General features: G+C 43.3%; 1 protein-coding gene across 3 annotated transcripts in view; it reads left to right on the top strand.

Annotated features, from left to right (window-relative positions):
• The first annotated feature begins 456 nt into the window (after positions 1-456).
• The window catches only part of LOC139758682 (uncharacterized), a 78,714-nt gene continuing 52,535 nt past the window's right edge, over positions 457-26,635 (top strand). Inside the window, exon 1 of one of the 3 annotated variants that reach the window (XM_071680294.1) lies at positions 457-623. Coding sequence is in view for 1 of the 3 variants with exons in the window: in XM_071680291.1 (XP_071536392.1) it covers positions 23,319-23,324 (6 nt within the window). In the remaining 2 variants the exon portion in view is untranslated. Of the gene's footprint in view, positions 624-21,262; positions 21,411-23,303; positions 23,325-26,635 lie in introns of those variants that run through there. The other 2 variants (XM_071680292.1, XM_071680291.1) reach the window with 2 other exon arrangements.

The following is a 26,635-nucleotide window of genomic DNA, read 5'->3' as shown; positions in this document are numbered from 1 at the left end:
ATCTTGTCCGTTGGTCCTCCCTTGACGTGAACTGGTAGGTTGTTTGGTAACTGGAAGATACACATGGGGTGAGGAAGGATGTACGAGTCGGTAGAATAGATATGCATAATGAACAACAATTGGTTATGCTTCTAGAAGGATAAAGGAGTCAGTGGAATAAATATGCATGATTAAAAAAGAAAATTGACAATTCTTAGTTTTTTTCTTTAAGCAAGACATAAGATAGAAAAAGACGACTTCCCACTTATATATATATATATATATATATATATATATATATATATATATATATATTGCCTAGAATTTTTGATTTTTAGGAAAACTTTAATAAAGTATGACCTTTGACCTTGCATTATTTCTTTCTTTCCTACTTACTCACGAGTCTCTCTCTCTCTCTCTCTCTCTCTCTCTCTCTCTCTCTCACCTGGAATAACTTCATCTTCTCCTGCAGGTACTTGGGGACCTCGGTATAGGCCTTCTGTGTCGCTTGGCGACTAGGCGTGCTGCTCAGCCTGAGTGACGGGACTACCGCCTTTACCTGTTGGGGAGAGCATAAGACGTCATGACCCTATGCCAGTTGGAGGATTACAGTTCTATAATCAGGACCAGTTGGGTCTAAGGAGGTAAGAAATAATTGAGAATTTAATCCTTGTCGTCTACAGAGGGCGAAAGTAATACAGTGATATGGTTCAGTCCATACAGGTCAATGGTGGGAAGACAGTGGAATACTCACGACGTAGAATCTTGAAAGGAGAGAAGACAGTGCCATGATTTACCGTATGAGCAGGTAGAAATACTTTACAGTAAACACCCTTATGTGCGATTAACGAAGTTTGTTGATCGTTTGGATTTTGTAAAGATAATATGTTTATTCTTGATAACTATGTACTTCTGTAGATATTTCTATAGTTTTGTTTAGTACATTTTTTCACTTATGATTATATGATTCTGTGGATCGTTATATAATTTTGTGTATAATTGTATTGTATCATATTACGTGCCATGATTTCACTGAAAGTTTTATAGTTACGTAGGCGATGATGACCTAGTTTGGTGGTTAATTATATAGTTTACAATTAATTTCGTCAACAAACACAGGAACATTACTCAAACACATTGGGCACAAAACGGGCTGTAACATGATCTGGCTATAGTATGAGCTTGAATGTAACATGACCTGAGCAACATATGACCTAAGCTGTCACATGACCTGGCCTGTTACCACGACCTGACCCAAGAAATGTTCTCGAGATTGATCCAAAACAGTAAAACTTTCTAAGATGACAAAAGTAGGAAAAAAAAATCTATAATTCTTTTAATCGACTATATTTCTTTACGTATTACTTTCAATATATATAATATATATTCCTAACGACGCGAGCTTGTGGGGCAAATGTGTGAAAATTTACCCTATATATGCGATATACCTAGTTATTAAATAGAAAGGCGCATAACTCAGTAATCCGACTTAATATGATAAGTGTAATTAACATCATATCTAATTAGTACTTGTGAACATACTGAAATAATCAACTTAAATACCACGTAAAACCTGAAGCATTTATCAGCAGAGTCAATGTTTACATTCCCGGTGTGACGCGAAGCGCCCAAATATTTTTACCGGACAATAATGTCAAAATATACTAAAAAAAAAAAAAAAAAAAGGCAAACTGACCGATATTCATTAACAGTATATGGAATATTTTTTTCATTCTATTTTGTTTGTATTTATTTTTTCTAGCCAGAAACGTTATTATACACATACCGTTTTTACGAGATATGTACTGGCAAAGCCGTATGTTATTTCATGAACACTTGATATTTTCATCTATAATTGGATGTCTATTTCTGTATTATTACAGTTTCGGACTAACAGGGGTTTGGTTAGCTTTGGTATGGCTGAAATAGTTTTTCCCGATGGTTTTTGATGTTTTTCGAACGATTCTGACCTTCATTTCAATTCTAAATCCCTATTTTTGTGATTTTCGCCACTCAGAATCCCAGTTCCCTCTGGGGTCTCCAGTTATCGTTGGATGATAGAGTTGATGTCTCAAATTGTATTGATTTGCAGCAGAAGTGAAGGCCAGAATCGTGCACAAAGCATCGAAAACCATCGGAAAAACATACTTTCAGCGTCCTAGCAGGTGGATGGCCGAAACGGTCAATTTTCCCTTTACCTACAACGCCGCGGAAGATATAATTATCGTATTATGAAAAGTATGACATTTTCTAAACTCACAAATGTTCGACATTATAATGACATTATAGATGACATTCTCTTTCTTCTGCAATGAAGTGTGTTAGGGTAAACTCTTCATTCACAAGGCACCACTGACTGTTGACGTCGCCACCGACTTCACGGAAATTATCGAGCACTCAGCAGAATCGAATCATAATGGCTGCTTTCAGCGTTTTTTTTTTTTTTTTTGTGGAATAAAACCATTTACTGTCGAACGCCTTAGATGACGATATAGGTTTTATTTAATATAAACACCTGTTTTACCATGAAAGGGGCGTCTCACAGTTTATATGTTACCTACGGTCACTTGGCGGAGCTCTGTGGTGGAGGCCGTAATGGTAGTAAGGAGTAAACAGGACTTTTAAAAAGAGAGATTTTAGCGGGGGAAGGAATATGTCACTCACATTTGTCGAATGGCGCGAGGAAGGGAGAGCAAGGCCGCTTCCCAGGCGGGTGACTAGCCTGTAGGAGGCCATGCTGGAGCAGGAGACGAGGAAAAGAGAGATTATTTGGTGAAACGTAGTTCGGGAGGGCTGGCACCAATAACGGGGAAGATAAGACCCCCCCCCCTCCCCACTCCCACACCCCAACACTGGGCAGTGTTGCAAAGACGTCAAAGCAAGCACTAGGGGGCCCGCCCCCAGCCCAGAACCCCCCAGTGATCTCCCTTGAGTGCTCTGCTTGAGCAGATTTTGCTATCTTGTCCTCCTCTCCTGTAGTCATAATAAATATAAAATAATAATGCCAATAATGATAAAATTAGGTAGAAAATTATGATAACGAAATGATAAACTTTATAATGACTCAAATGAAAATATGTAATTACGATAACTAACAACTGATATCATTGTTAATACAATTATGACATTGGAAAGTAACAAATTAAAACCGCTGCTGTTGAAGGTATTATTAGACACCATAATGATTACGGTAATCAAAATAATGATTAATAGTAATAGAATTAGACTAGAGCCCGGTTAAAAATACACAGACATAAACCCTTGTGATAAGAAGAGGATAAATTGATTATTTTTTCCTGGAATATCCTGAAAACATGGCCGACTTTTGGTGTTCCTGTTATGACACACAAGCCTTTACTCGGACGTCATTTGTTATATAGAAATTACGTTCATATATTATAGAACTGGATTATAGTTTCCAGTGAATTCAGACGTGAAGCTCAAATGATTTCATTGTTATCTCATGTGGCCAAACAAATAGTGAAATGAGACTGATGAACAATTTCTATTTTTGTTTGTACAATTTGGAATCCATAATGTTATATTCCTGTCACATTGGTTTATCAGCTCAGTGATATGATACATAATATGATACACTGTTTTCCTTTCTGTGTCTACTTTTGTAAGGTAGGTGCCTATATTGTTTGTAATTTGCTAATTTGTAATTTAGTTTCATTAGTTTTGCTTCTGACAATAAGAAGAAATCCAGTGTTTTCTTGTTGCATTTGAAATCGTGGCGGGAGGTTGGTGCTTTTGCTAAAGTTAGCGCGGTGGTCGCTGTGTTGGCGATACTGACCGTGCGTGCTGCCACCTCTCGGCCAATACATCAAGGACGTTCTCTTCAATTTCATTAAGTTAAAAGCTGCTTGCATTTATTTATTACATGATGGTACTGAAAGTATATTGTCTTTGTCATTCATGATGTAATATTGGACGGTGAATTCAGTTGATTCGTCTTTCGTATTATTGTGACTTCGTCGGGAGCAGTTGTTGCTATATTTGTGATGCTCAAGTCTCGAGGTCACGTACGCAGTCCGCTGTTACCTCTTCGTACTACTGAACATAATGTTTTCTCTCATGTCTACATTGAGGACGCGAATATATATATGTATATATATATATATATATATATATATATATATATATATATATATATATATATGGTATATCGCTTATGGGTTCAGGGCACATACAGCCTCGCAGAATAAAAGATGATTATGTTATACGTGAATATATCTCGTTTGTCATTCATCAATGCCTTCCTTCCCTTACCAGCCCCCAGAATTCATTTAAAGATTTTTGAATAAACATATGGGACAAATCAAATAGATTTAAGGCGAAATATTGAGTTACTGGTGGGGGGGGGGGGGTCTGTCGCCCGCTACGAAGGAGAGACGGAACCAATTATATAAGTAGCATTTCCAGGTCTGGATGGCGTCGGAGAGTCGTTGGGAAAGGTAACCCATCCGGGTGTCCTTGGCTCAGCTTGCATCCCACTTCGTTAGGGAATTTAAGGGTGTTTTTGGTGCCCCAGGGTCCTTGGAACGCACAGGTAGTGTTCTCTACTGAAGGCGGTTTTCAGTTTCGCTTGCTACAATTTCTCTCTTGTAAAGGGAAGGTGTACTTGATCTAGGTTGGAGCATTCTTTTGACTTCCACCACGTCACCTACTGTATGACTACGAGTACAGACAGTCTCTTCAAAGGAGATTGAAAGCATCTTCGCTATGTAGATTTACTGACGTTTTATCACAATGGGAGACTGGATAGGGAATAGGCTGTATGAGTGGCCTTGGCGGCTGGATAAGGCCCGTCAACTGCTGGGTACCGGCTGGAGCCGGCTGCTGCTGCTGCTGGGAGCCGGCTCTTGTGACACCTTCCATGGTGACGGAAGCTCTGCTGCCGGTGACCTACCTGCCTGCCTCTCTCTCTCTCTCTCTCTCTCTCTCTCTCTCTCTCTCTCTCTCTCTCTCTCTCTCTCTCTCTCTCTCTGCGGAGAGAAAGGGACCAAGAAGGAGTGGCCAGATTCCCGTATCTCACCAGCTAGACAAACGTGGACAAAGTTTGTTTATCTCTAAACATGAGGTTGTCAGTAAGGAGAGACCTGATAACTTGTGTCATATGTTAAGGCGTCGCCCCCCCCCCCCCATCCAGACCTACACGGGGTGGGTAGGACTGCTTGATACACTCCTGGTTCACTGGGGGTTAATGGCTCTAGGTGGAGGTGTTGACGAAGAAGGACGTTGTCGTGTCTGCACACATCTTATTATGATGGTCAGCACTGGCGCCATTTTTTTGAGCAAGTGCACACACACACACACACACACACACACACACACACACACTCAATGAGATATCTCTTTTTATCAAGTGGTTTCATCATAAGTTTCTCATTTCCACTTGCAACAGGCTTCACATGTGACAGGATTTAGTTCAGTTTCAGGTATTCCGTCTCGAGTTTACCTCTGAGAATGTTAACAGTTTTAAACGTTTGGATACATTGTTAACATTAACCATCACCTGCCAGCAGGCATTGATACCAGAACCTTGTAGATCCACATAACACCCATTACGTATTATCAACTAAATCATTAGTAATATTATTATTCACTCAACTAAATGTGTATATGAGTGGATGGGCCATTCGTCGTCTGTTTCCTGGCGCCACCTCGCTGACGCGGGAAACTGATTATGTATTATAATAATAATAATAATAATAATAATAATAATAATAATAACGATATAAACATATTAATCAGATGAAAGGTCTTCAGATGGCGGGTTAAGATCAGACGTGATGGCGTCCTTCAAGGCCTGTGTTTACCCCGTGTGTGCCTGACCCCTGACCGGGGTCAGGTCAAGTCACGGTATCACCGTGTGACCCCCGGACATGCTCTGCTGGCGGGAAACAGTGTGTTTTGAGAAAACTACATCGACTCACAGTCATATTGCATCATAGTGTTGTAATATTCTGTAGATAAAGCATTGCGTTTTTCAGGTGGTTTCCTGCTGCGTATTGATCCATTGCGTAGATTCGCAGTTGTAGGTGCGTTCATGGACTTCATTGTGTTGCTAGTCTTACTAGCACACTTCATCCCTCTAACTAGTCTACTAGATTCATTGATTGCATTAGCGGGGCAGCCGTGGATGAGGCCTAGTACCTCGTCTGGGCTGAGGTCATAATAGCACATCAAGTAGTAGTGGTCCAGTTCACAAGGCATCTAACCCCTGAATTCGCTCCGTGTTCACAACAGTGTGAAAATATTAGAAGTTTAATTTGGAACTTAGACAGGTGAAACCCCCTTTTTTTTTTCTAACCCTTGCGCACGACGGCACGACCCCTGAGGAAAACGGTGCTACGGTACGACCCTTAGGTATGATAACAAGGCCTTTAAGCTGCGAGCACTACACGAAAGTGCACTTGGGAACTTACCATCGTGTTTCATTTTCCTCGTGGTTATCCGGTGATGGAGGCATACATAGCCAGGGTTATCAAAGTTATATTTTGTCGATGGTTATGTGAATCAGAACTCGCCACATGGGTAATCTGTTCGCAAACGATTTATCAAATATGAATCCAGATTTAGATTTATATAGTAAGAAGTCAGTTTCACATTTCAAGGTCGCGAAACAATAAAGAGATGGCAGCATTAGGCATATAGACGTGTTTATGAGAGTTTATTTCTTCGCTTTTATGAATGACATATGAAAACCCATCTGAACCTCCAGTATTTGTAAATCCGAGAGTAAAAGAAACTAGAGGAAAAAAAAAAAAAAAAAGGTCAACTGGATATGAATCCGGATTCCTGGTGGAAACAGCCTTGCGGAAGATTCGTTTTCCTGCATGAGTGTGGCGGATTACCTGGTGAGGTGCCAGCTCTAGTATTTTTTTATATAATTATTCTCGGAGCTTGTGTGACTCCTGGTTGGTATGTTGGTGCTATAATTATTACCAGTGTGGCGTAGATACTGCTCTATTGTAGGCTTTCACACTAGATGAAGGTGAATGTATATGTGTGACAGTATGTTCATATATGTGCATTTGCCTACATTTCCCTCAGCCTCTTTAGCATTAAGCAATGACTTTATTGTTGTGTGTGTGTGTGTGAGACAGGTTTGTTGGTTGGTAATTTGGGCTCTTAGACTTATTGATTGCAATTTAATGAAGGCAGGAGCGTATATAAGGGAAATAGCGCCTGTGGCAAGCACTGAAATTGCGCAGCCCCTGGCTTGATTAGAAATGTACATACACTGGATGTATATAAAGATGTATAGTGTAATTTGTAAACAGTTGAAGAGTTACGCCAAAATTGAATATATATAAACTCTTAAGGACTCAGAGTTAAAGACTTATTTGATCAAAATTATAACGTAGAAGCGGTAATGCAACTGATAGTAGCAAAATATTGCTATAGTTGAAAAGTAGGCGAGTTTCTTGTTTATCTCACAAAACCAAACCGTTGAAAATGTCAATCGGGTAACATAGATCAAAAACCAAACCTGTTGAGTGGCGCCCCTCTTCAAGTGGCGCCCAGGGCACCTGCCCTACCAACCATACCCTAGATACGCCACTGCATGAAAGCCGCTAGACGAAAAAGACTTCATCGTGTAGAATTAAGGGCAAATATGGTCTCGCTGCCCCAATGGCTCTTGAAGCAGATTCCTTCAGACTTTCTAAATGTACTTTCTTTTTGTGCGATGCTTGACAGTACTCAATTTACGATGAACTGCGGTTCAGATGTCAGTTACAGCATAACTTGATATCATTTCAGTATGTACATGCCTTCCCACATGCCAACAAGGAGAGGAATACATATTAGAAACGAGTATTACAGAATTAATACAGGTACGTGAAGTGCAGGGCAATGGAAAGCCAAGGGTGTATAAGCCCCCCAGTCCATCCGTGTCGGTAAAGCGGTAACTATATGACTGTAACCTGAGACCTGAAAGTCTGATGAAGTTAGTGATATAGGAGCACGCCATTGTACGGTAGCGTGGGCGTCCGTCTGTCTATATGGTCCATAACATAACAACCAGTGGATCCTGCTGGCCGCCTATTGGTCGGCGTCTTGGCTCCATTGGTCGTCCGTCAGAGGCGGTGTCTGTTGTGTGTCATGGTCGTGGCTTCCACTGTAGGGACGTCTGTAGTTTTTGTTTCTTGTTGGTGGTTGCGTGTCATGGCGGCAGTGTTACCAGACTCTTGTCTCACACGACCTTCATACTTGACGCCGCCTTCTAACGTTTCATATGGCAACAGTGTACTGCGCTACCATTTACAGGAGCCTGTATATTTTTGAATGAAGTTTTGTTTCAAGACCGGATGAAATTTTCTGCAGGCCATGAAACATATGTCATCAATTTCTGACCCTAAAGAAGGCAAGACAATAGACAGAAGTTAAATGAATTTTGGACGTAAAGTTGCTGAAATGATGTGTCGATGCCATTGGGAAAAAAAAATCATAAACTGTATTCGGAGATTATTGACGAGAAATAGAAGGAAATTCGTTGAGAATTATAATTGATATCATAATTCCTTCAATTATTTCATTATGATATTGAAGGGATATTTCGATGGTTGGCCGCAGTCTTCCCTAAAACGCCATGAATGCCAAATGCATGTCACTAGGAGGCAAGCTTCCCCATATGGCGCTACAAAAATTATATGGTAGTCGGCGTGTACACAAATTCAGAAGACTTTCGATCCTATTTTTGTGTTTTTTTTCATTTAGACATTCTGTATTTTTTTTTTCCGTCATGGGAATCATCTCAGATATAGTCAGTTTAAGGGTTAAGAATGTGTTCTTCCTTCTTGCATCAGTGTTCATTGAAGCCTTGTGAATGATGGTTGACCACGAAGGAAGCCTCGTCATAAGAGCAGCGTTGAAGCCTCGTAAATAAGAGCAGCCTTGAAGCCTCGTAAATAAGAGCAACGTTGAAGCCTCATGAATAAGAGCAGCCTTGAAGCCTCGTAAATAAGAGCAACGTTGAAGCCTCGTAAATAAGAGCAGCCTTGAAGCCTCGTAAATAAGAGCAGCCTTGAAGCCTCGTAAATAAGAGCAGCGTTGAAGCCTCGTAAATAAGAGCAGCGTTGAAGCCTCGCCAATAAGAGCAGCGTTGAGATGAGCCTCATTCATGGGTGTGTGGGTCGGTTCTTCCATGAGTCAGTACAGTGTCCCCGGAACCGTGGATGGGTATATTGTTCCCAGAAGCCTCATGAATGAGTGGAGTGTGTCTGGAAGCCCCTTGAATGGGTACAGTACTTATGGAAACCTCATGACCATCTTGCGCATTCTTTCTTGCGTCATGACGCCCGTGTTATGTGCGCTCTTGGCTCCGTTATGGATACAAACCGAGAAATCTTCAACACCTCAATTATTCTATATATATATATATATATATATATATATATATATATATATATTTTTTTTTTTGCTTTGTCGCTGTCTCCCGCGTTTGCGAGGTAGCGCAAGGAAACAGACGAAAGAAATGGCCCAACCCACCCCCATACACATGTATATACATACGTCCACACACGCAAATATACATACCTACACAGCTTTCCATGGTTTACCCCAGACGCTTCACATGCCTTGATTCAATCCACTGACAGCACGTCAACCCCGGTATACCACATCGCTCCAATTCACTCTATTCCTTGCCCTCCTTTCACCCTCCTGCATGTTCAGGCCCCGATCACACAAAATCTTTTTCACTCCATCTTTCCACCTCCAATTTGGTCTCCCTCTTCTCCTCGTTCCCTCCACCTCCGACACATATATTCTCTTGGTCAATCTTTCCTCACTCATTCTCTCCATGTGCCCGAACCATTTCAAAACACCCTCTTCTGCTCTCTCAACCACGCTCTTTTTATTTCCACACATCTCTCTTACCCTTACGTTACTTACTCGATCAAACCACCTCACATCACATATTGTCCTCAAACATCTCATTTCCAGCACATCCATCTTCCTGCGCACAACTCTATCCATAGCCCACGTCTCGCAACCATACAACATTGTTGGAACCACTATTCCTTCAAACATACCCATTTTTGCTTTCCGAGATAATGTTCTCGACTTCCACACATTCTTCAAGGCTCCCAGAATTTTCGCCCCCTCCCCCACCCTATGATCCACTTCTGCTTCCATGGTTTCATCCGCTGCCAGATCCACTCCCAGATATCTAAAACACTTCACTTCCTCCAGTTTTTCTCCATATATATATATATATATATATGATTTATTCGAAAGCTATATTGATTTTTATTGATTATTGATTTTATTGTAACCCCATTTTGATGTTTCTTTTATTCATTTGCTTTTATTTATTTTGCTAGACCTCTTGATTATTTTCATATTTCTTTTTCTACGTCCTGCAACTGTTCATTTCGTAGTTCGTATCCGTTTTCTCCTGTTGGAGTTAACGGTGGTGACAACGGATCCACACCGGCAGTAACCGAGTACTTCCAGACGGCAGAACGAGCCTGGCCACGCATGCAAGAACCGGATCAGTCACAGGTTTTTTTTTTTTTTAGTGTCGTAAGCCTGTGTATTGACCATTGGACGCCACCTCTATCGACATGGGTCTTTGGCATCTGCTGCCTTGTTACTGGAATGTACTAGGAATAGAATTTGGATTCGATATTGCATTGAATAATAGTAATAACAATAGTAGTAATAAAGTTATTGTTGACTTCATTATCATTATTACTATTATTATTGATAATTATTGTTATTACTATTATTATGATCATGATAATAATTATTGTTATTGCTATTATTATTGCTATTATTCTTATTATTCAAGAAATGGGTCAGGTCAGTGGGTTACTCTCTCTCTGGCTCAGCGGCGCACTCAACGCACCCTCCACCAGCCACACACTCGCTGCTGCTCTCCACCACTCACGCACTCGCCACGCTCCACAGACTCTGCCCCAGACATATTAAGTAAATATTTCATATCAATAAACCTACAAGTAGTGGGGTCCCACTAGGGAGTAATAGCGTCCCGTGAGAAGTAGTAGAGTCCCACTAGGGAGTGACAGGGGTCCCCGGCGGTGATAGGACTCCCACTGAGGAAGCAGTAGGACCTCACTGGTGATTTAGGTCTCCCACTGGGGAAGCATTAGGACCTCATTGGTGATTTAAGGGACTCGCCACGGAGGTGATGGGGCCTGACTGGGTACTGATGGTGCCTCACTGGGGAGTGAAGAAGTCTCAGGTGTATGATGCGATCCCTCAATAGGGTATAGCCCCGTACTGGGAGGTGCTGGGACCTCACTGCGCAGTGGTAGAGGACCCCACTGGGAAGTGAGGGGATGGACGAGACTCCGTTGTGATGATGGAGCGTCACTGAGGAGTGGGAGAACTCCACTGGTGAGGGGGGATTCGTCTTAATGGTGATTGAGGATCCGAAATCCTTGTTATCTGTCATTTCGAAGAGTCAGGTTATACCAGATGATCATAAGACTTCGGTGGGATTGTGGTAGAAAGCCATTATATTGACCCAGTTTAAGGATCATTCGAATTATGTTGAAAACATTGAATTTTTACCCTTCCGCCATCATTATTTTTATATTTAAAGAAGGCTGGAATTTGCTGTGAGTTATACGTATGATTTCCGAATTTCTTTTGTTTCATTGTTGGAACTTCTCGTATCAGAGAACTGGCGAGGTTCTCTATTGTTATCTAGATCCGAAGCCTTAGTGAGAGAGATGAAGATTATCTTTCATTCCCTATGGTAGAAGACTTAGAAACAGAGATGAGGGAGATTGTCTCGCGGCGTTTTCTGAATTATAAGCCTTAGCGACAGAAGTAAGCGAGATTATTCTTTATATCCGACGGTAAAAGCCTTAGAGACAGTCTCTGTGGTAACCACACGAGCCAGAACCACTTCATATGACACGCGCGTGCCGGCCAGTCCAGGCATGTATCACACGCGCGTGCCTGGCGTTGGCAAATGGCTGGCCTGGGGTGATGCAAGGGCCCTACCTGCTCCCGCCGCCAGCTTCATGCTCTGACCCATCTGTTGGCCAGACGACCTACTGCCTCGCTTCCCCCTACCAGGCTACTACCAGCCTCGCAACTCCCGCTACTGGTAGCCCCGCTTCTGCTACTTCCAGGCCCGGTTCTCTTACTACTACCATCTCCTCTTCTGCTACTTCCAGACCCGCTTCTCTTGCGTCTTCCTAGACAGCTCCTTTGCAGCTTCCCCTCCTTCCCCCTCCCCTTCTCTTGACACTACCACGCCCGTTGTTTTCTCTGGCACTATTAGGCTGTCTGCTTCTTCTTTCATCAGGCTGCCCGCTTCTGCGAGGTTGGAGATCAGGAGTGGAGTGGAGAGCCGAGGAGAAACTCACAAGGGTGCCAGAGAGGCATTACGTAAGGTTACGGTGGGGCGGTAGAGTGCCAGGCGCCATATTGGATATGGATAGATAAATAGATTTGTAACGATTTTTTTTTTTTTTTTTTGCTAAGTGTTATTTGATTTTAGACCGTGAGGCATGATGTAGTGATGACGTCACAGTGTCAATGTTGGGTTTAAGGCGGAGGTCGGCTTGTGTCAATATTCCAGGGTCGTTGCCAGTTTATAAACACATTACGACGGTAAATATTTCCATCCGAGCCAAGATTATTTAGGGTATTACATAACAAACTTGAGCAGCGTGTAGAACAGAGCGCCAAGGCGTCTGCCAATCAGAATCCCAAGTGGCCGCAGCGCACCGTAACGTCCGCCAATCAGAAGCCGAGGCGGACGCAACGCGCCAATTCGTCCACCAATGAGGAACTGCCAATACTAGCCGTATGATACACACAACTTGGTAAACAGAACACTATTTCATGATGATCTGTTATTAGGAAGTTGTAACGTTTCTGTTGATTTTTTTTTTTTGTAAATGTGGTTGTAGGAGAGAGAGAGAGAGAGAGAGAGAGAGAGAGAGAGAGAGAGAGAGAGAGAGAGAGAGAGAGTTTCTTCATCATATACACATTCCTTGAAGGTAGTACCACCCAGTCGGCTCATGAGTTGAAGGTTGGTCTAGTCACTATAAAGTATATATGCCACTAGACTCTAGTGGCATATATACTTTGATGTGTATGTTTGTGAATGATAAAAAGACATATGCACATACTCTGCATTTTGATGTATACTGGTCTTGCTAGCAATATATCTCTCGCTTTGAATAATATAAAACATTTTGACAACGCCCTATTTCAGTCAACACATTGAATAAGTTCATTGTGTATTTATATATATATATATATATATATATATATATATATATATATATATACACACGATACGCTATGTATATGTAACCGGTATTTTTCAATGCTAAATAGTTAAAGAAGACGAGAGAAGTGAGAGGGGGTGCGTGATATAGCCGTCATTTGAGTTCTCAGATTTAAAAAGATATATGTTAAAGACTTCTGAAGGTGGTGCGTGAATCACCAGGCTATCTGATGCGTGGGCTTTTTTTTTTTTATTGATTTTTTCCTCTAAATGACAATATATATTTGTTTCCTAGTTTTTAAGATGAGAAATTTTCTTCGTTTCTTTCATTTCAGGAATTTCTGAATACATATATATAATTTTTTTTTCTACATCCAACGTGTCATCTGCCAGACGTAAGACGTGTTAATGTAGTCGTTGTATATGTAGTCGTTAACCTCGTTTTCGTCACGTAAACGGGCGAGCGTCGAGGCTCCGGCAGCTGACCAGCCGTGTAGAAAACGGGTCAGTCGCCAGCGTGAGGAACCTTTAGGTGGATTTCTTTGTTCCACCGTTTATGCGATCTTTCAGCCAAAGCATTTTTTTTTTTTATACCATTTAGCTGCTCAGTTTTTCATTCTTCCCTCCATACCATTATTATTATTATCCAACCTTAAAACTATCATTATTATTGTTGTTTTCTAGTTATTGTCTCTAGTTATTGTCAGGATTACAACCTTTGTTCTAGATTCTTATCTTGTAGGAACGGAGTTGTCTTAAATCATGTATGAAGCGGAATGTACTCTTAATTGGGGTCAGGTCAGGTCAAACAGTGCCGAGTCACAAGCGGCTAGATTATTGTACTCAGCGGGTGAGGTCACAACTGAGAGGGTTTATTAAGAGTTTGTGCATCAAAAGGATTCAACACTCATGCATGAGTGTGTCATAATGACAAGGGGTTAAGCCATTGGACAAAAGGGGTTAAATCACGCTTAAGCGGCCAAAAAGAAGTATGCTCAAGGGACTGAATTACCCTACTCAGAAGGTTAAGCATCGTAACTAATGGGTTAAACGAACTCAAAGGATTGAGTCATTGTACTCAAGGGCTTAGATCTTGAAACTCAGTAGGTCGTTATCGTACTCAGGGGGTTAACGCACACTCGCAAGACGACATCATACTGGAGGCGTTAAATCACCGTACTCAAAGCCTCATCACCGTGCTGAGGAGACTTCTTCGGTCGTTGTGTGGAATTATCGTACACAAACGGTTAAGTCAGTCACTCTCATGGTGGTGTATGGTTCACGTATGATTGGGGGGTTAAATCATCGTACACGACCATCAATAATTAAAGAGTTGAATCATCGTATGTGTGGTGGCTTAGATGTTGTACTCTGGCAATTGATATATTTTATCTCATTTTTGCTCTTGTGTTTCACGTTTGGTCTCATTTACACGGAACATATGAGTCATGGGACATCCCCATCCACCCTTCCTATCCACGTCACCCACCCCCCACACACAAGATCTTCCTCTTTGGTTATTGTATCAATGTTTTCCTGTGTGCGGCAATGCTCATCCATCGACCATCTCGAGATAATCGCCCAGAAAACTTCCTCCATCCCATCCATTTTCACCCCCCCCCTCCCACTCCCTCCCCTCCACAGTATAAAGTCCCCCCCAGTGTTAAGATGAAAGAAAAATCCATATCCGTTGCCTCTCCAGCTTACCCTGCCATCAAGGTGAATACTAATCCCCCCTCTTTTCTAGATATATTCCATAGCATTATATTACACGAAGATATCGCGTGAGATAGACATCAGCAATGAAGAATTGATGAATTTGTATAACCTGTCGATCATATTTTCATTGTGAAATAGTAAAAGAAAAATCCTACGTTGCCAAATTCGTTCATCCAGTGTTCAGTTTCTCTTCGTATCAAATGTCTATCTCCCCCCCCCTCCTCAAATCATGTCTAATATGCTGCTCACCCCCATTTACTCCAAAAAAAAAAAGGGTCATCAGAAGATAGTACAATTTTCTAACAATACAGGAAGTGCAAGTTTTGGTATAATGTGCCAAGAATAGGCTGGGTCACGATATTGAAACCTGTAGAACACGATAGATAAACCACACAAAATAAGAATTTTAAATGGTATTCATATGTGTCGGACGAGTTTTAATTTCACCAATACAACGTTAATTATTCATAGTTGTGGGGAAATTGTAAACGAACATTTAATGATGAAAACCAATTAAAGATATTCTAATGATTAGTGCTTAGTGGATGATAACATTTTAGAAAACTGTCACGAAATTCGCACAGTCATTATTTTTTCAGATTAAAACCTTTTCAGATGTGTTGACAAAATGTCACAATGGATATATCTGCTTTCATGCCTTCATGAAGGCCAGAGCAAACATTACAAAATGTTATCACCCTAAGTAACAACTGGGTCATTCGTATTCGCTGTTTACTAACACGTATACTAACATTACCTGGAAGTTTAACTTCATATTAACATGTGTTCCCTGTCGGTTGGTGAGCCGATAGGAATGTTGAGTGAGTGGTGTCTGGCCTCGAGGCAATATAGTGTTACGCAAGACGATCGAGGTCTTGGAAGTGTTGTTCGCCTTTACGACATCCACAGGAATGTTATCGTAGCCCTGGCACAGGTGATCAACACCTTTGCCAGCCCCTGAGACAGCGTGTGTGTGTGTGTGTGTGTGTGTGTGTAACGTTACTACTATCAACAACTTGAGGTCATTAAGCAAGAATTTGTAGCGTACGTTAAATATACAAAGTACAGATATTGCCCTTGGGTGTATTTGGATGGCCTTTTTTTTTTTTTCCCCCGACGTTAGCCTTGTTATTATCTTCTATGATCGTTAAGGCCGTTTACATGAACTTATAACCACCATTAGATAAAAAGATATATGAACTTTTTCATGTGTCGAAGGTGATTTTATGCAATACACTGTCTCACGTCGCTGAATGGCTCTTGACAGATCTTGTGCACGACTAACAGCTCTTGAGTAAGTTTTTCGTTACTCCTCCTAGAGTACGACGATTTCACCTCCTGAGTACGATAATCTTACCTCGTGATTACGACCGACAGCCCTTGGATGCGATAAGTTACAGTTCTCTTGTACAATAATCTTGCGGCAGGAATATGATACCAGTCACTAAATACGATTACATATTCCTCTTGAGTACATCAGCAAAATGCTATCACAACCCCATGATGAAGATGGAGAATCCTATAATCTTTAGCGAACCTTCTTGACATTAATTACGACAGTTAACCACTAAGTACAACTTCACGTGACCCTGATTTGATTTTTTACATTGCATAAATACAATCACTCGAATATGATAGGAAAACTTCCTTCTTTTTTTGTACAGAGATTCTTATGAATTAGAAAAATCCTAAATGAGCCAGCTTCATAAGCACAACTGTACCCGCTGGTGGGAACAATAACCTAACCTCTTTGGTACAATAACCTCAGCTCTCCAGTACGACAACTTCAACCGCCGCGAACGATACCGTAGACTCCATCCATCTCCAAAACCAAGCCGAGGAAACGCTGGGGGGGACTTCACGACAGAGAGAGAGAGAGAGAGAGAGAGAGAGAGAGAGAGAGAGAGAGAGAGAGAGAGAGGAGGGTGAATGGGGCTACTTGACACGGCGGGGAATTTTCATGAATTTCTTCGAAATTTTTAAGTGTTTCTCTTCTGAGAAGATGTTCCTCCCCCTCCCTCCCAATCATTGCAAGTGCTTTGAAACAATTCCAAAGTTAACTTTGAATTTTTAGAATGTTTCATTGTCTTCAGATTTGTAATGATAAGTTGTAATGATAATTACGATAATGATAATTTACTTCATAATGAAAATGAGAGAAATTATCAGATTTAGTTATCGGTTTTTCCAGATTTGGTTTCCATGTTTCAGAGTTCGTGTCTGTATTGAGAACGTATATGATATGTAAAGAAAACCTGAAGAAGGTGGTGATGACGTTGGCAGTGGTTAGGCCTAGAGCTCAGGTAACCAGCCACACATTTTCTGTTAAATTGTAATCAGCATAATATAAACTATTCAATTGTAATCAACATATATGTATACTCCTATTCTGATGCTGGATGTAGAATTTTTATTGTAGAAACCTTGGTTTCATCACTGAAACCTGTCAGCCTTAGAAACCTCTCACTGGTCAGTAGAACCTTAAACTAGTAATAGAAACCTCTCACTTGTCACCGAAGACGTCCTTCCATAGTAGAAACCTTTCATAGGTCACAGTGACCCTTAAGCGATTGAGGATCAACTAGGAGACTTGCTAAACTTTCCACAACTCCTGGAAACATTAGATGGCAACAACAACAACAGTTGTTATGGAAACCATCCCTTACCTTTCAACGACGGAAGAAACCTTTCAGTAATCGTGGATTCTTTTTTCTAAGTGTACTGGTTAGAAACCTTTCATTAACAGCTTTATTCTGCCAGTAGTCATAAAAACCTAATGGCTTTCGAAACCCTTAACTGATACGCGCCTAAGACGAAGCGCATAGATTAAATGAACCTTACTTACACTTATCATTAGAAACCCTGCTGCAGTAGCCGTAGAAACACGCCATTGTCCTAAAAACCCTCCTACTGGTCATACCAGTTTTGATACAACCGGTTTTTATCGCTAATTGTTGTAGAGACAATCGTTATTTAGTAAACAAATTGACTGATTACATATAGGGAATGTACATTTTGAAATATACGAAAATGACTATTTTTTTATAAATGAACAAAAATATTTACCATGCCGTCAAACAAGCAAACAAGCAAGCGCAAATTACACCGATGAAATTACGTAGGCAAGAATACAAGTATTTCTAAAAAAAAAAAAAAAAAATGAAAATTTGTCCTCTGACATTTATATTAAGTGTTTAGGTATTGATGACACAGAATGATTATAAACGTAGTTTCAAGATGGCTCCAAAATGATCATCTCAAGAGCTTCATTAAGACATTGCCACGTGCGATGTCTATGATAATACTCATGGCTATTACCTTTTTGGTCTATTAAGTGGGTCACCTATGGCTCAGTGTTGCCATATTGTGTTGTTGCCAAAGGATAACGTACATACCTTACGACACACAGGTTGCCATTAATCATTGCCGGTGGAAAGTGCACCCAGATTGTGCTCAGCAGATGTTGGATTAAAAACTAATTTAGTTTCCCCTCCACAGGCAGGGAACCGTGTTGTTTTTTGCTTTTGATATGTTGGCATTTCTTTTATGACTCTAGATTTTCACTTTGGCTTTGAGGCCATATTGTTTATTTTCTCCCCGAATGATTTGACCCCTTTCCATAATTCTTCATACATAGAAGGAAATGTGCCCAGTCTGACGCTAGTGTTATTCATAAAGGGGTTGGACTATATGTTTCTCGTATGGGATCACTTGTTTCCTGAAACGTCTCCCTCACATACCACAAGTATCTTTTCCACAGTGTATCTTTCACTTAGCCAGTGTAGGAGTACAGTAATTGGGGTGATTAACGAGGGATTGTATGACAAGGAATAGGTCGTTTGATTTTACGTGTAGCCAATACCTGATGTGTTTTTTTTTTTGTTTTTAAAATCGCATAGAGCAAAGCTTGAGTCTACAGTGAGTGGTAGGTTGAATATACAGTTAACCTCCGTTTTGGTTCTAACTGTCAAGATTAACATTAGTCCCATAATATTCCCAAATCAGCTGGAGGGGGTGCTGTCGCTGGTGACCCAAAATCACAGCTAGACTCCCTTGTAACCTCCTCAGAATTGATTACATATCTCTCATGTCACATGATTACTGTGGGGCCGCTGGCAACTCGAGGGTGGATCGTTGTGGTGTTTTGTTTCTTCACCTACACCGTGAAACTTTTGAACTTTTTATCCTTTGATGTCTTTTCTAACACCTACCACCACCTGACCCTATTCAAAAGTCAAGGCTTGCCACCTTCTTCCGATATCTATACATCATTTATGGTTGGCTGGTGGTCAGTTGGGGTTATAAGCCTATCATCTGCCAGGGTCATTAAGTTGTTAACGTCAAGTTATAACTAATTACCAGTAGAAGACTTGCGAACACCAGGTGCTTAAGTAAGGAAGTTCTTGGACCATACATGCTTCCTTGTTAACATGGCCCTTCAATGACCATAAGTAGTTAAAGATTAGTAAACTACTGGCCAGTTCTTCAGGACAGCCCTATTGAAGACTTAGCTAAAATGAAAAATATTTGTTTTGTATACATCAAATTTAAGGATAGACTTTGGCGTTTAACTCCTAGAACGTAGAACGAAGAACTAATCGGAAAATGAATATTGATATATATATTTATGTGGGACCGACAAGTCAGCTTTCCAAGTTTCGTGTTGATAGTCACAAGTGATAGGCCGGTGCGCCTCTATAATTGGCAGAGGGAATGATGAAAGAAACGCAGATAAAATTACCCCCTTTTTTTTTCCTCCGCGTCGAAAAAGGTTATTGTTTGAAGAGAACCAAAGTTAGCGGTTTTAGGTTTTGCTTTCCATTTCAACGACAAATTAGATTGTGCACTGATATTATAATACATGCTGAACACAGGCAATGCCACCTTGCTGAACACAGACGACGGGGGAGGAGGGGGGATGTAAATGCCAATTTGGATGCATCGTTAGCAATATTCCTCAGATGAAACCATCATTATTTGTTGTGTAGTAGCAATGTACCAGACTGACTAGGGTTTACATATTGACCGGCTTGGGGTGATCATACGGGGGATGAACGTAGCCAGGGTGATCACTCTGTTTCTAGTGGCAAGAGTAACGGCAGAGAGAGAGAGAGAGAGAGAGAGAGAGAGAGAGAGAGAGAGAGAGAGATGGTTGGTGTGGGTAAAGGCGCTACTGGGCTTGCTTCACCGCCTTATTGGTAAGGTGAAAGTAACTCATGCAGGTTGGATAGAGTGAACGTGTAGACACTAGGGTGAAAGTTGGTTCCACTGGGTATACTGGCGGGAAAGATGGAAATGTTAGCCTAAAATCCGCGTGCAAGTTGATCCCACGGGCGACATCGTGGCTTTTATGGTGTATATCGCCATGGTGCCTGTGGTTAACGAAAGCATCAGTGACAGTTCTGTACATTTAAGGAAAATGATTCCGTAGCAGGTTAGGTAACGGCGAAATTATAGGTAATTCAGTACATATGGCCGGTTGTAGAGTTGAGCTAAAAATAAGAAAAAACATGGTCGACTTCGGGCGTGGCATTAGAAAAAGGATATAGATACGAACATCTCGAGGGGCGACTCTAACTTTCAGTTCCCAGTATCTTGAATGAGTTAATATTCCATTAACTGTCAACATAAATACATAAGCAACCTGAAATTTTGATGGAGAACTGCGCAATTGCTGCGCTCTCCTCTGTTGCCAGGCACCACGTTACATAATACAGCCAATTGCAACCCGACAACAATGAAACTTGTTGCTGTAGTCCAGATACATCATGGGGAATCATCTCTCTGTTTTATATGCCTTTCTTTCAACATGTCTGCAATCATGAGGAGTGTGTAGAAGGTGTAGAAATGAGGTAGTTAATGGTAGATTACTGGTAAATGAAGGAGGCCGGCGTGGGGGAGCGGGAGGTATGCATCAGATGGCTGAGGTGGGCGTGGCTGTCTACCTGGCATCGCACCAACACCCCTGCCTGACGTAAGACTCTCCTTCACACTATGATATTCATTTTAACCACAGATTTGACTTCATATGAAGATAACTAATAGAATTCTGTCTAATGAAAACATTATGTTGTCTCTGTTGCAGTGTGACACTCCGAAATATTTTGTTTTTTGGTGTAAGTTTAACGGTTTGAATTACCCTTTACCTGTTTGCTAAAATTTTTACTTGAAATAATGTTCGCTTTCAAACATCCTCTATGGACATGTGTCATCAAATACATGTATTAGATGTTACACACGGAAGATATATATATTCATGTGAATAAAAATCTGAAAACGAAAAAGAACTGAAGCAAGAAAGGATTTCGATATGATATAGTAAGTATGTAACGAGAGAAAAAATAATGGATAAGTTGGCAACTGAGCCGGCCTGCCGGGGCGAGGCGGTAAACTCAACTTTCCCAACATCAGTGTGTGTCTACCTTTCGTGCGTTAAACAACGACTACTCTGCCTCCTCACTCCTTCCTGTACCTCAAATTAAAGGTAAGAGAGGTTCCTGTTTGTCATAAAGGGCTTATACTGTGTGCCAGACGAAGTGTCGTCCTGCAGAATTGATTTATATTCAGGAATAGGTGGGTGTTTAATGTCTTTGTCTCCCAAAGGAGTGGTCATAGTTTTGTATTCGTGTGACTTTCTTTCAGGTTATATGCAGATTAAGCTGGGTTGGATTATGCAATGAAGTATCTTGGTGCACCCACGGGCAGTGTGTTACACCTGTGCACCGTAACATACGTGTTTTCCATTTAATGACCGTATTGCCGGTCACGTGGTAGGACATCACCTTCACAAGCATCACACTAAAATCCAATAGAAAAGTTTGATTTGCTTTGATATGTATTTGTTTTGCCCTAAGTTGAAGTTGACGTGAAAATTGTAAAGTTGAATTTGTATCCTAAGCTCTCAGAACCTGCTGGAGGCCGGCAAGCGAGTATCGAATGACTGTGGTGGTGGTGGCGGTGGTGGGTGTCCGCCATGGCGGGCGGTGGTGACCTGCCGAGCAGGGACGCCCTAAGGTCTTGGGACGCTTTGCGAGTGGCTGCTTGAGCGTTTTTCCTCCAGGGCACGACGGTACAACCCTCAGTCGAGCTTCAGGGTTTGTTTCCAGGTTGTGTGGTAGGTCTCTTATGATGGGGTCCCTAGGATGGTGGTTCCCTTGGCCGAGGTGTTGAGGGCGTAAAACCTCCATATCTATTCCTGTCCCAAAGGAAGGGATCCCGGTGTTCACAGGTATATTACCATCCCAGAGGCGAAGTGTGGGGAGTGGGTGTAATGTGTAGCCAGGTTGTTCCCCAAGGCGAGGTGTCCAGGTCTCCCGCACGAAGGGACGCCATGTGGTGGCTTCATGAGTAGGAGGGATGTATTCATAACCTTGGTTGCCAGAACTCGAGATAAACTATTGGAATATACATCTTTTGGGGCTTGAAGTAAGGCGTTTGTTACTTTACGAACCGCACCAGATGGTTGAGGCTTGGCGCGGAGCTACGTATTGTTGCCCGCTCTCACACCACCACACCTTGCCTCACCCACCGCCATCCCGACCCTTTAGCTTCGCTTGCTCCCACCACTACGCCTCTCCCTGTAACCCCGTCTGTCTCCCCCCGCACCCCCCGTGATTCCAGACTCGTATAGCCTCTTTAACTGTGACTTACATGATTCCTCCTTATTCTCTAGTCACCGCTTCTTCGTCCTGACCTCTGTCCCCCCTCGTGTCTGTCGTCCTCCCGGCCGCCTCGTCCTCTGCCTCGCGCCCCTTGCCTGCCCCTCCCGTCCCGTCCCCAGGTCTTCACCTGTCTCCATCCCACCTGACACATTGCAGTTGCCTCTCCCGTCCCCCGTCCCCGCCACTTGCCTCTCCCGTCCCCCTTCCTCCTGGCGCTATGATCTCGCACACCCCCTCCTTGCCTCCCCCCTTTCCGTGCCTCTCCCCGTACACTTCTACCCTCTTCTCACTTGCAGCCCTCTCCTGACGCCCGCCCTCCCTCTTTCCCTCTGCCGCTACTCCATGTCGCTGTCCTTCCTCTTGCCGCCCGTCCTCTTGGCAGATAGTGAGGGCGGCGACTAAGGAGATACGGCTTGCTGTTGGTGTGGGCGGGCAGCGGACTGGGACATATTGGTTGTGGTGAGGCCAGTGCGTGATAACGGCAAACATGGGACTTGATGGTGATGTGGGCTGGTTTGACCTTCACTTGGGTATGATGGTGGTGACTTCATCCTCGGGGCGTGATCATTACTGCCTCAGGGTGTGGTGGTGATGGTGACTACAACTTAGGGTGTGGTGGTGACTACAACCTAGGGCGTGGTGGTGGTGGTGACTACAACCTAGGGCGTGGTGGTGGTGGTGACTGTTGACTGCAGCCATAGGCGTGGTGATGACTTCCCAATGGTGTGTAAATGATGGTAAGGTATATGATTGCGTATCTAGTGTGGTGGATTTGGTGATAATGATTAGTTCAGCGGGACGGTGTTAAGGGATGTGATGACGATTCCTTTGGGCGTGGTGCTAGTGATGTATGTGATGACTGCACCACTGAGGACGTATTGTTGAAGTATGATGACTGCTGCTTTAAGGGCGTGATAGTGGATGTGATGACCTCCTCCAGAGGGTTGTGATGACTGCAACCCTTGGTGCGTGGTGGTGGTGGTGAGGGATGGTGATGACTGACGCCCTTGGGGGCGTGCTGGTGGCGAGGGATATGTTGATTCCTGTCATGGGGTGTGGTGTTGGTGATGGGTGTGATGATTGCTACCATGGGGAGTGATGGTGAGGGTTATCAGGTCTAGGGTGTGGTGGTTATGGCTGGAACCCCCCCTACTGCAGGAAGCAGGGACTAGAGGCTGGGAGGGTGAACAATGCATTTTTTAAGCTGGCCACAGACGCGGGGTGTTCACCTTTAAGCAGTTACCAGACGGCGTGGGTGTGTGTGCGTGCGTATGTCCTGCGTCTGTGGACGTGCCTGGGCGCGTCTGTATACATTTGCCCCCTGTCTGTGTAGCCTTCCTACTTACATTGTTTGCTAGGGGCAGGGGAAGTAGAAATGTGAGGGTGATAAGTGTTTGGTAGGGTCAGGTGAAGTGGAAATACAAGGGTTATAGTGTTTGGTAGGATGGGGTGAAGTGGAAATGTAAGGGTGATTGTTTGGTAGGATCGGGTGAAGGGGAAATGAGGGTGATCGTGTTTGGTGGGGGCATGTGAAGAGGAAATATAAGGGTGCTAGTGTTTGGTAGGGTCAGGTGAAGTGGAAATGTAAGGGTGATAGTGTTTGGTAAGGGCATGTGAAGTGGAAATGTAAGGGTTTAGTGAGTCAGGGACAATTGAAAAGTGAATGATAAGGGTGGTTAGTAGGTTAAAGGTTTTAGTGTTGATCATTAATAAACGGGCATTTTTTTTGGACTTGTTTGGTCCACAGACTCCACCTTTCACCCAGTATGTACTCGCTGGTACCCCTGTTAGGATCAACCTTCATTTTTTTGTCGTTTGACTGACTTGCCATTGCTTATGTAAGAATTCTAGAACATGGAGGAAGAAACAAACTTAGGCAAACATACCTGTTCTTGTGGTGGGGGGGGGGGGGGGTGGAGATATTCGTGTTGTGGATGGGGGTTGGGGGAGGAGTGACTCATGTCTGGGTCACACCCTCGCCCCCTACCTCCCCCCCCCTCCCATATGTAACGGACACCTTGCACTAAATCTCGGATAACCGCCGCCTGGGTCGCCATAACTGGCCTGACACCCCATACTCGCTCCCTGGGAGACTCCTTGGTTTCCTAGCAACCCCAGAGAGACCTTGAAGGCTCCTAGTAACCCCGGTGAGACTAGGACTCCTAGGATCTTCGAAGTCTTTGATCGCATAGTGATCCTTATTTGACAGGTTTTGAATGTAAACAACCCCCTGGAGCCCGCGACTCCTTGACCTTACAGCAACTCGTTGCAGACGCTGTTTGGATTCCAAACATCCCCTTGGAGGTCCCATAAGACTAGTCAGCCTCCTGGCAGCCTTTCAGGGGTTCCGAGAAACTCCTAGCAGCCCCTTTGTGGTCTCCAGAGACTGGCAGCCCCTTTGTGGTCTCCAGAGACTGCTTGGTGTTCTACGGAACTCTTGCTGGTACTTGGAGACTGCTGGCCATCCTAGCGGGCCCTTGGAGGTTCCGAAGAGACTGATTGGTCTCCTGGTGGACCCTTGGAGGTCCGGGGAGACTGACTGGCGTTATAGCGGACTTTTTGAGGTTTCAAGAATGATTGGCTTCCCAGTGGACCCTCGAAGGTCGAGAATACTTAGCCTCCGGACGGATTCTTTGGAGGTCCTGAGAGAGTTTGGCCTCCAAGCGTATCCTTGGAGGTCCTGAGGCCACTTGGCCTACAAGCGTACCCTTGGGGACTGGACCTGGCAGCCTCCCGGGGGCCGTAACGAGGTTGGGCCAGGCGGTCCCTGGGAGCTGCCACGAGGCCAGGCCAAGCGGTCTCTTGGCGGCGGCCATCACGAGGGCAGTCGAGGCGGCGGTCCGTCTCGGGACCGCTGCGAGGCCAGGCCAGACCAAGCGGTCTCCTGACGAATGGTGGTAGACCAGGTGGCCTCCCAGGGATCGTTACGAGACCAGCAGGCACTCTGAGGGGTCATTGGGTCTCCTAGTTGCCCGTACGAGTTCGCCTGGTCTCTTTTAACTGGGGGGCCACATGGCCTCCTTGCAACCCCATGGTGACGGGAAAAGATTCGATCCCTCCCAACTGCATTTACTATTCCATTAAGTGAAGTAGTTTCTTGGTTATCGGAGGGGAAGGGTTAAAGTATTTCATGCATTGTTGCTTGGGTTGCAAGGATGATGGTGGTTGGGACGACCGTTAGTGGAGAGGGTGGTGTTGGCTTTGGTGTTGTTGTCGGGGAGGAAGACAAGCGAGACATTAGCCCAACCCATCCGGTTGTTTGTGACGCAACTGTTGGTTGGTAAAGGCTAGGTTCATGTCATGTTTTTACTTTGTTTGTATACACACGCACACCAACCTAAACCAGGTGGTGCCTTGGCTATTTATCGAATAGCCTCGTAGAGAGGATGAACACCCGGGTAGACTGTGGCCCGACTGCCACACCCAAGATTCGAATTCTTGAGGTACCTACCCCGTGCGGGCCCTTGTTGACTGTCAATAACGCTCGCCACTGACACACTGGGGCCTGTGGTGGTGGTGTGTTGGACTTGGGCTCTGGTGGTGGTGTGTTGGGCTGAGGCTCTGGTGGTAGTGTGTTGGGGCTGGGGGCTTTGCTGATGTCTGGGCTGGGGCCTTTGCTGGTGTGTGTGGGCTGTTGCCAGGCCGTGTTTTCCTGGTTGGAGGTGGTGGAAGTGCGTGACTTCAGGGAGACAAATCCTGGTCTTACCTGGTAATGCTAACTTCAGTCATGTTATCACTGTGGTTTGTTCTTGGATATCTTTTTGTTTTTAGTGATCTTTTTCATCAGTATCTATTTTGTATGAACTTTAAGTTTTTGGCTCTTTCATTTATCTTTGGTATTCCCGTTTAACAAGGGCAAGTTTTCCTGACTATTACGGTACAGTGTATGTCGCACATCAAAGAAAAAAGCGAAGGCATGAATATTTGACCTTAAAACCTTGTATAACCGTTAATGATTGTTTGCTGCAGGATGCCTGGTAATATATAGATTAATTATGTTCATGTGTTGGTTGCGTGGTTGGCTGTGATTAAGGCATGGAAATATGGA

This window comes from Panulirus ornatus, chromosome 31 (genome assembly GCF_036320965.1).
Source record: "Panulirus ornatus isolate Po-2019 chromosome 31, ASM3632096v1, whole genome shotgun sequence".
NCBI classification, from domain to species: Eukaryota; Metazoa; Arthropoda; class Malacostraca; order Decapoda; family Palinuridae; genus Panulirus; species Panulirus ornatus.
Note: the sequence above shows the minus strand (reverse complement) of the source record. Positions and strands in the feature narration are given on the sequence as shown.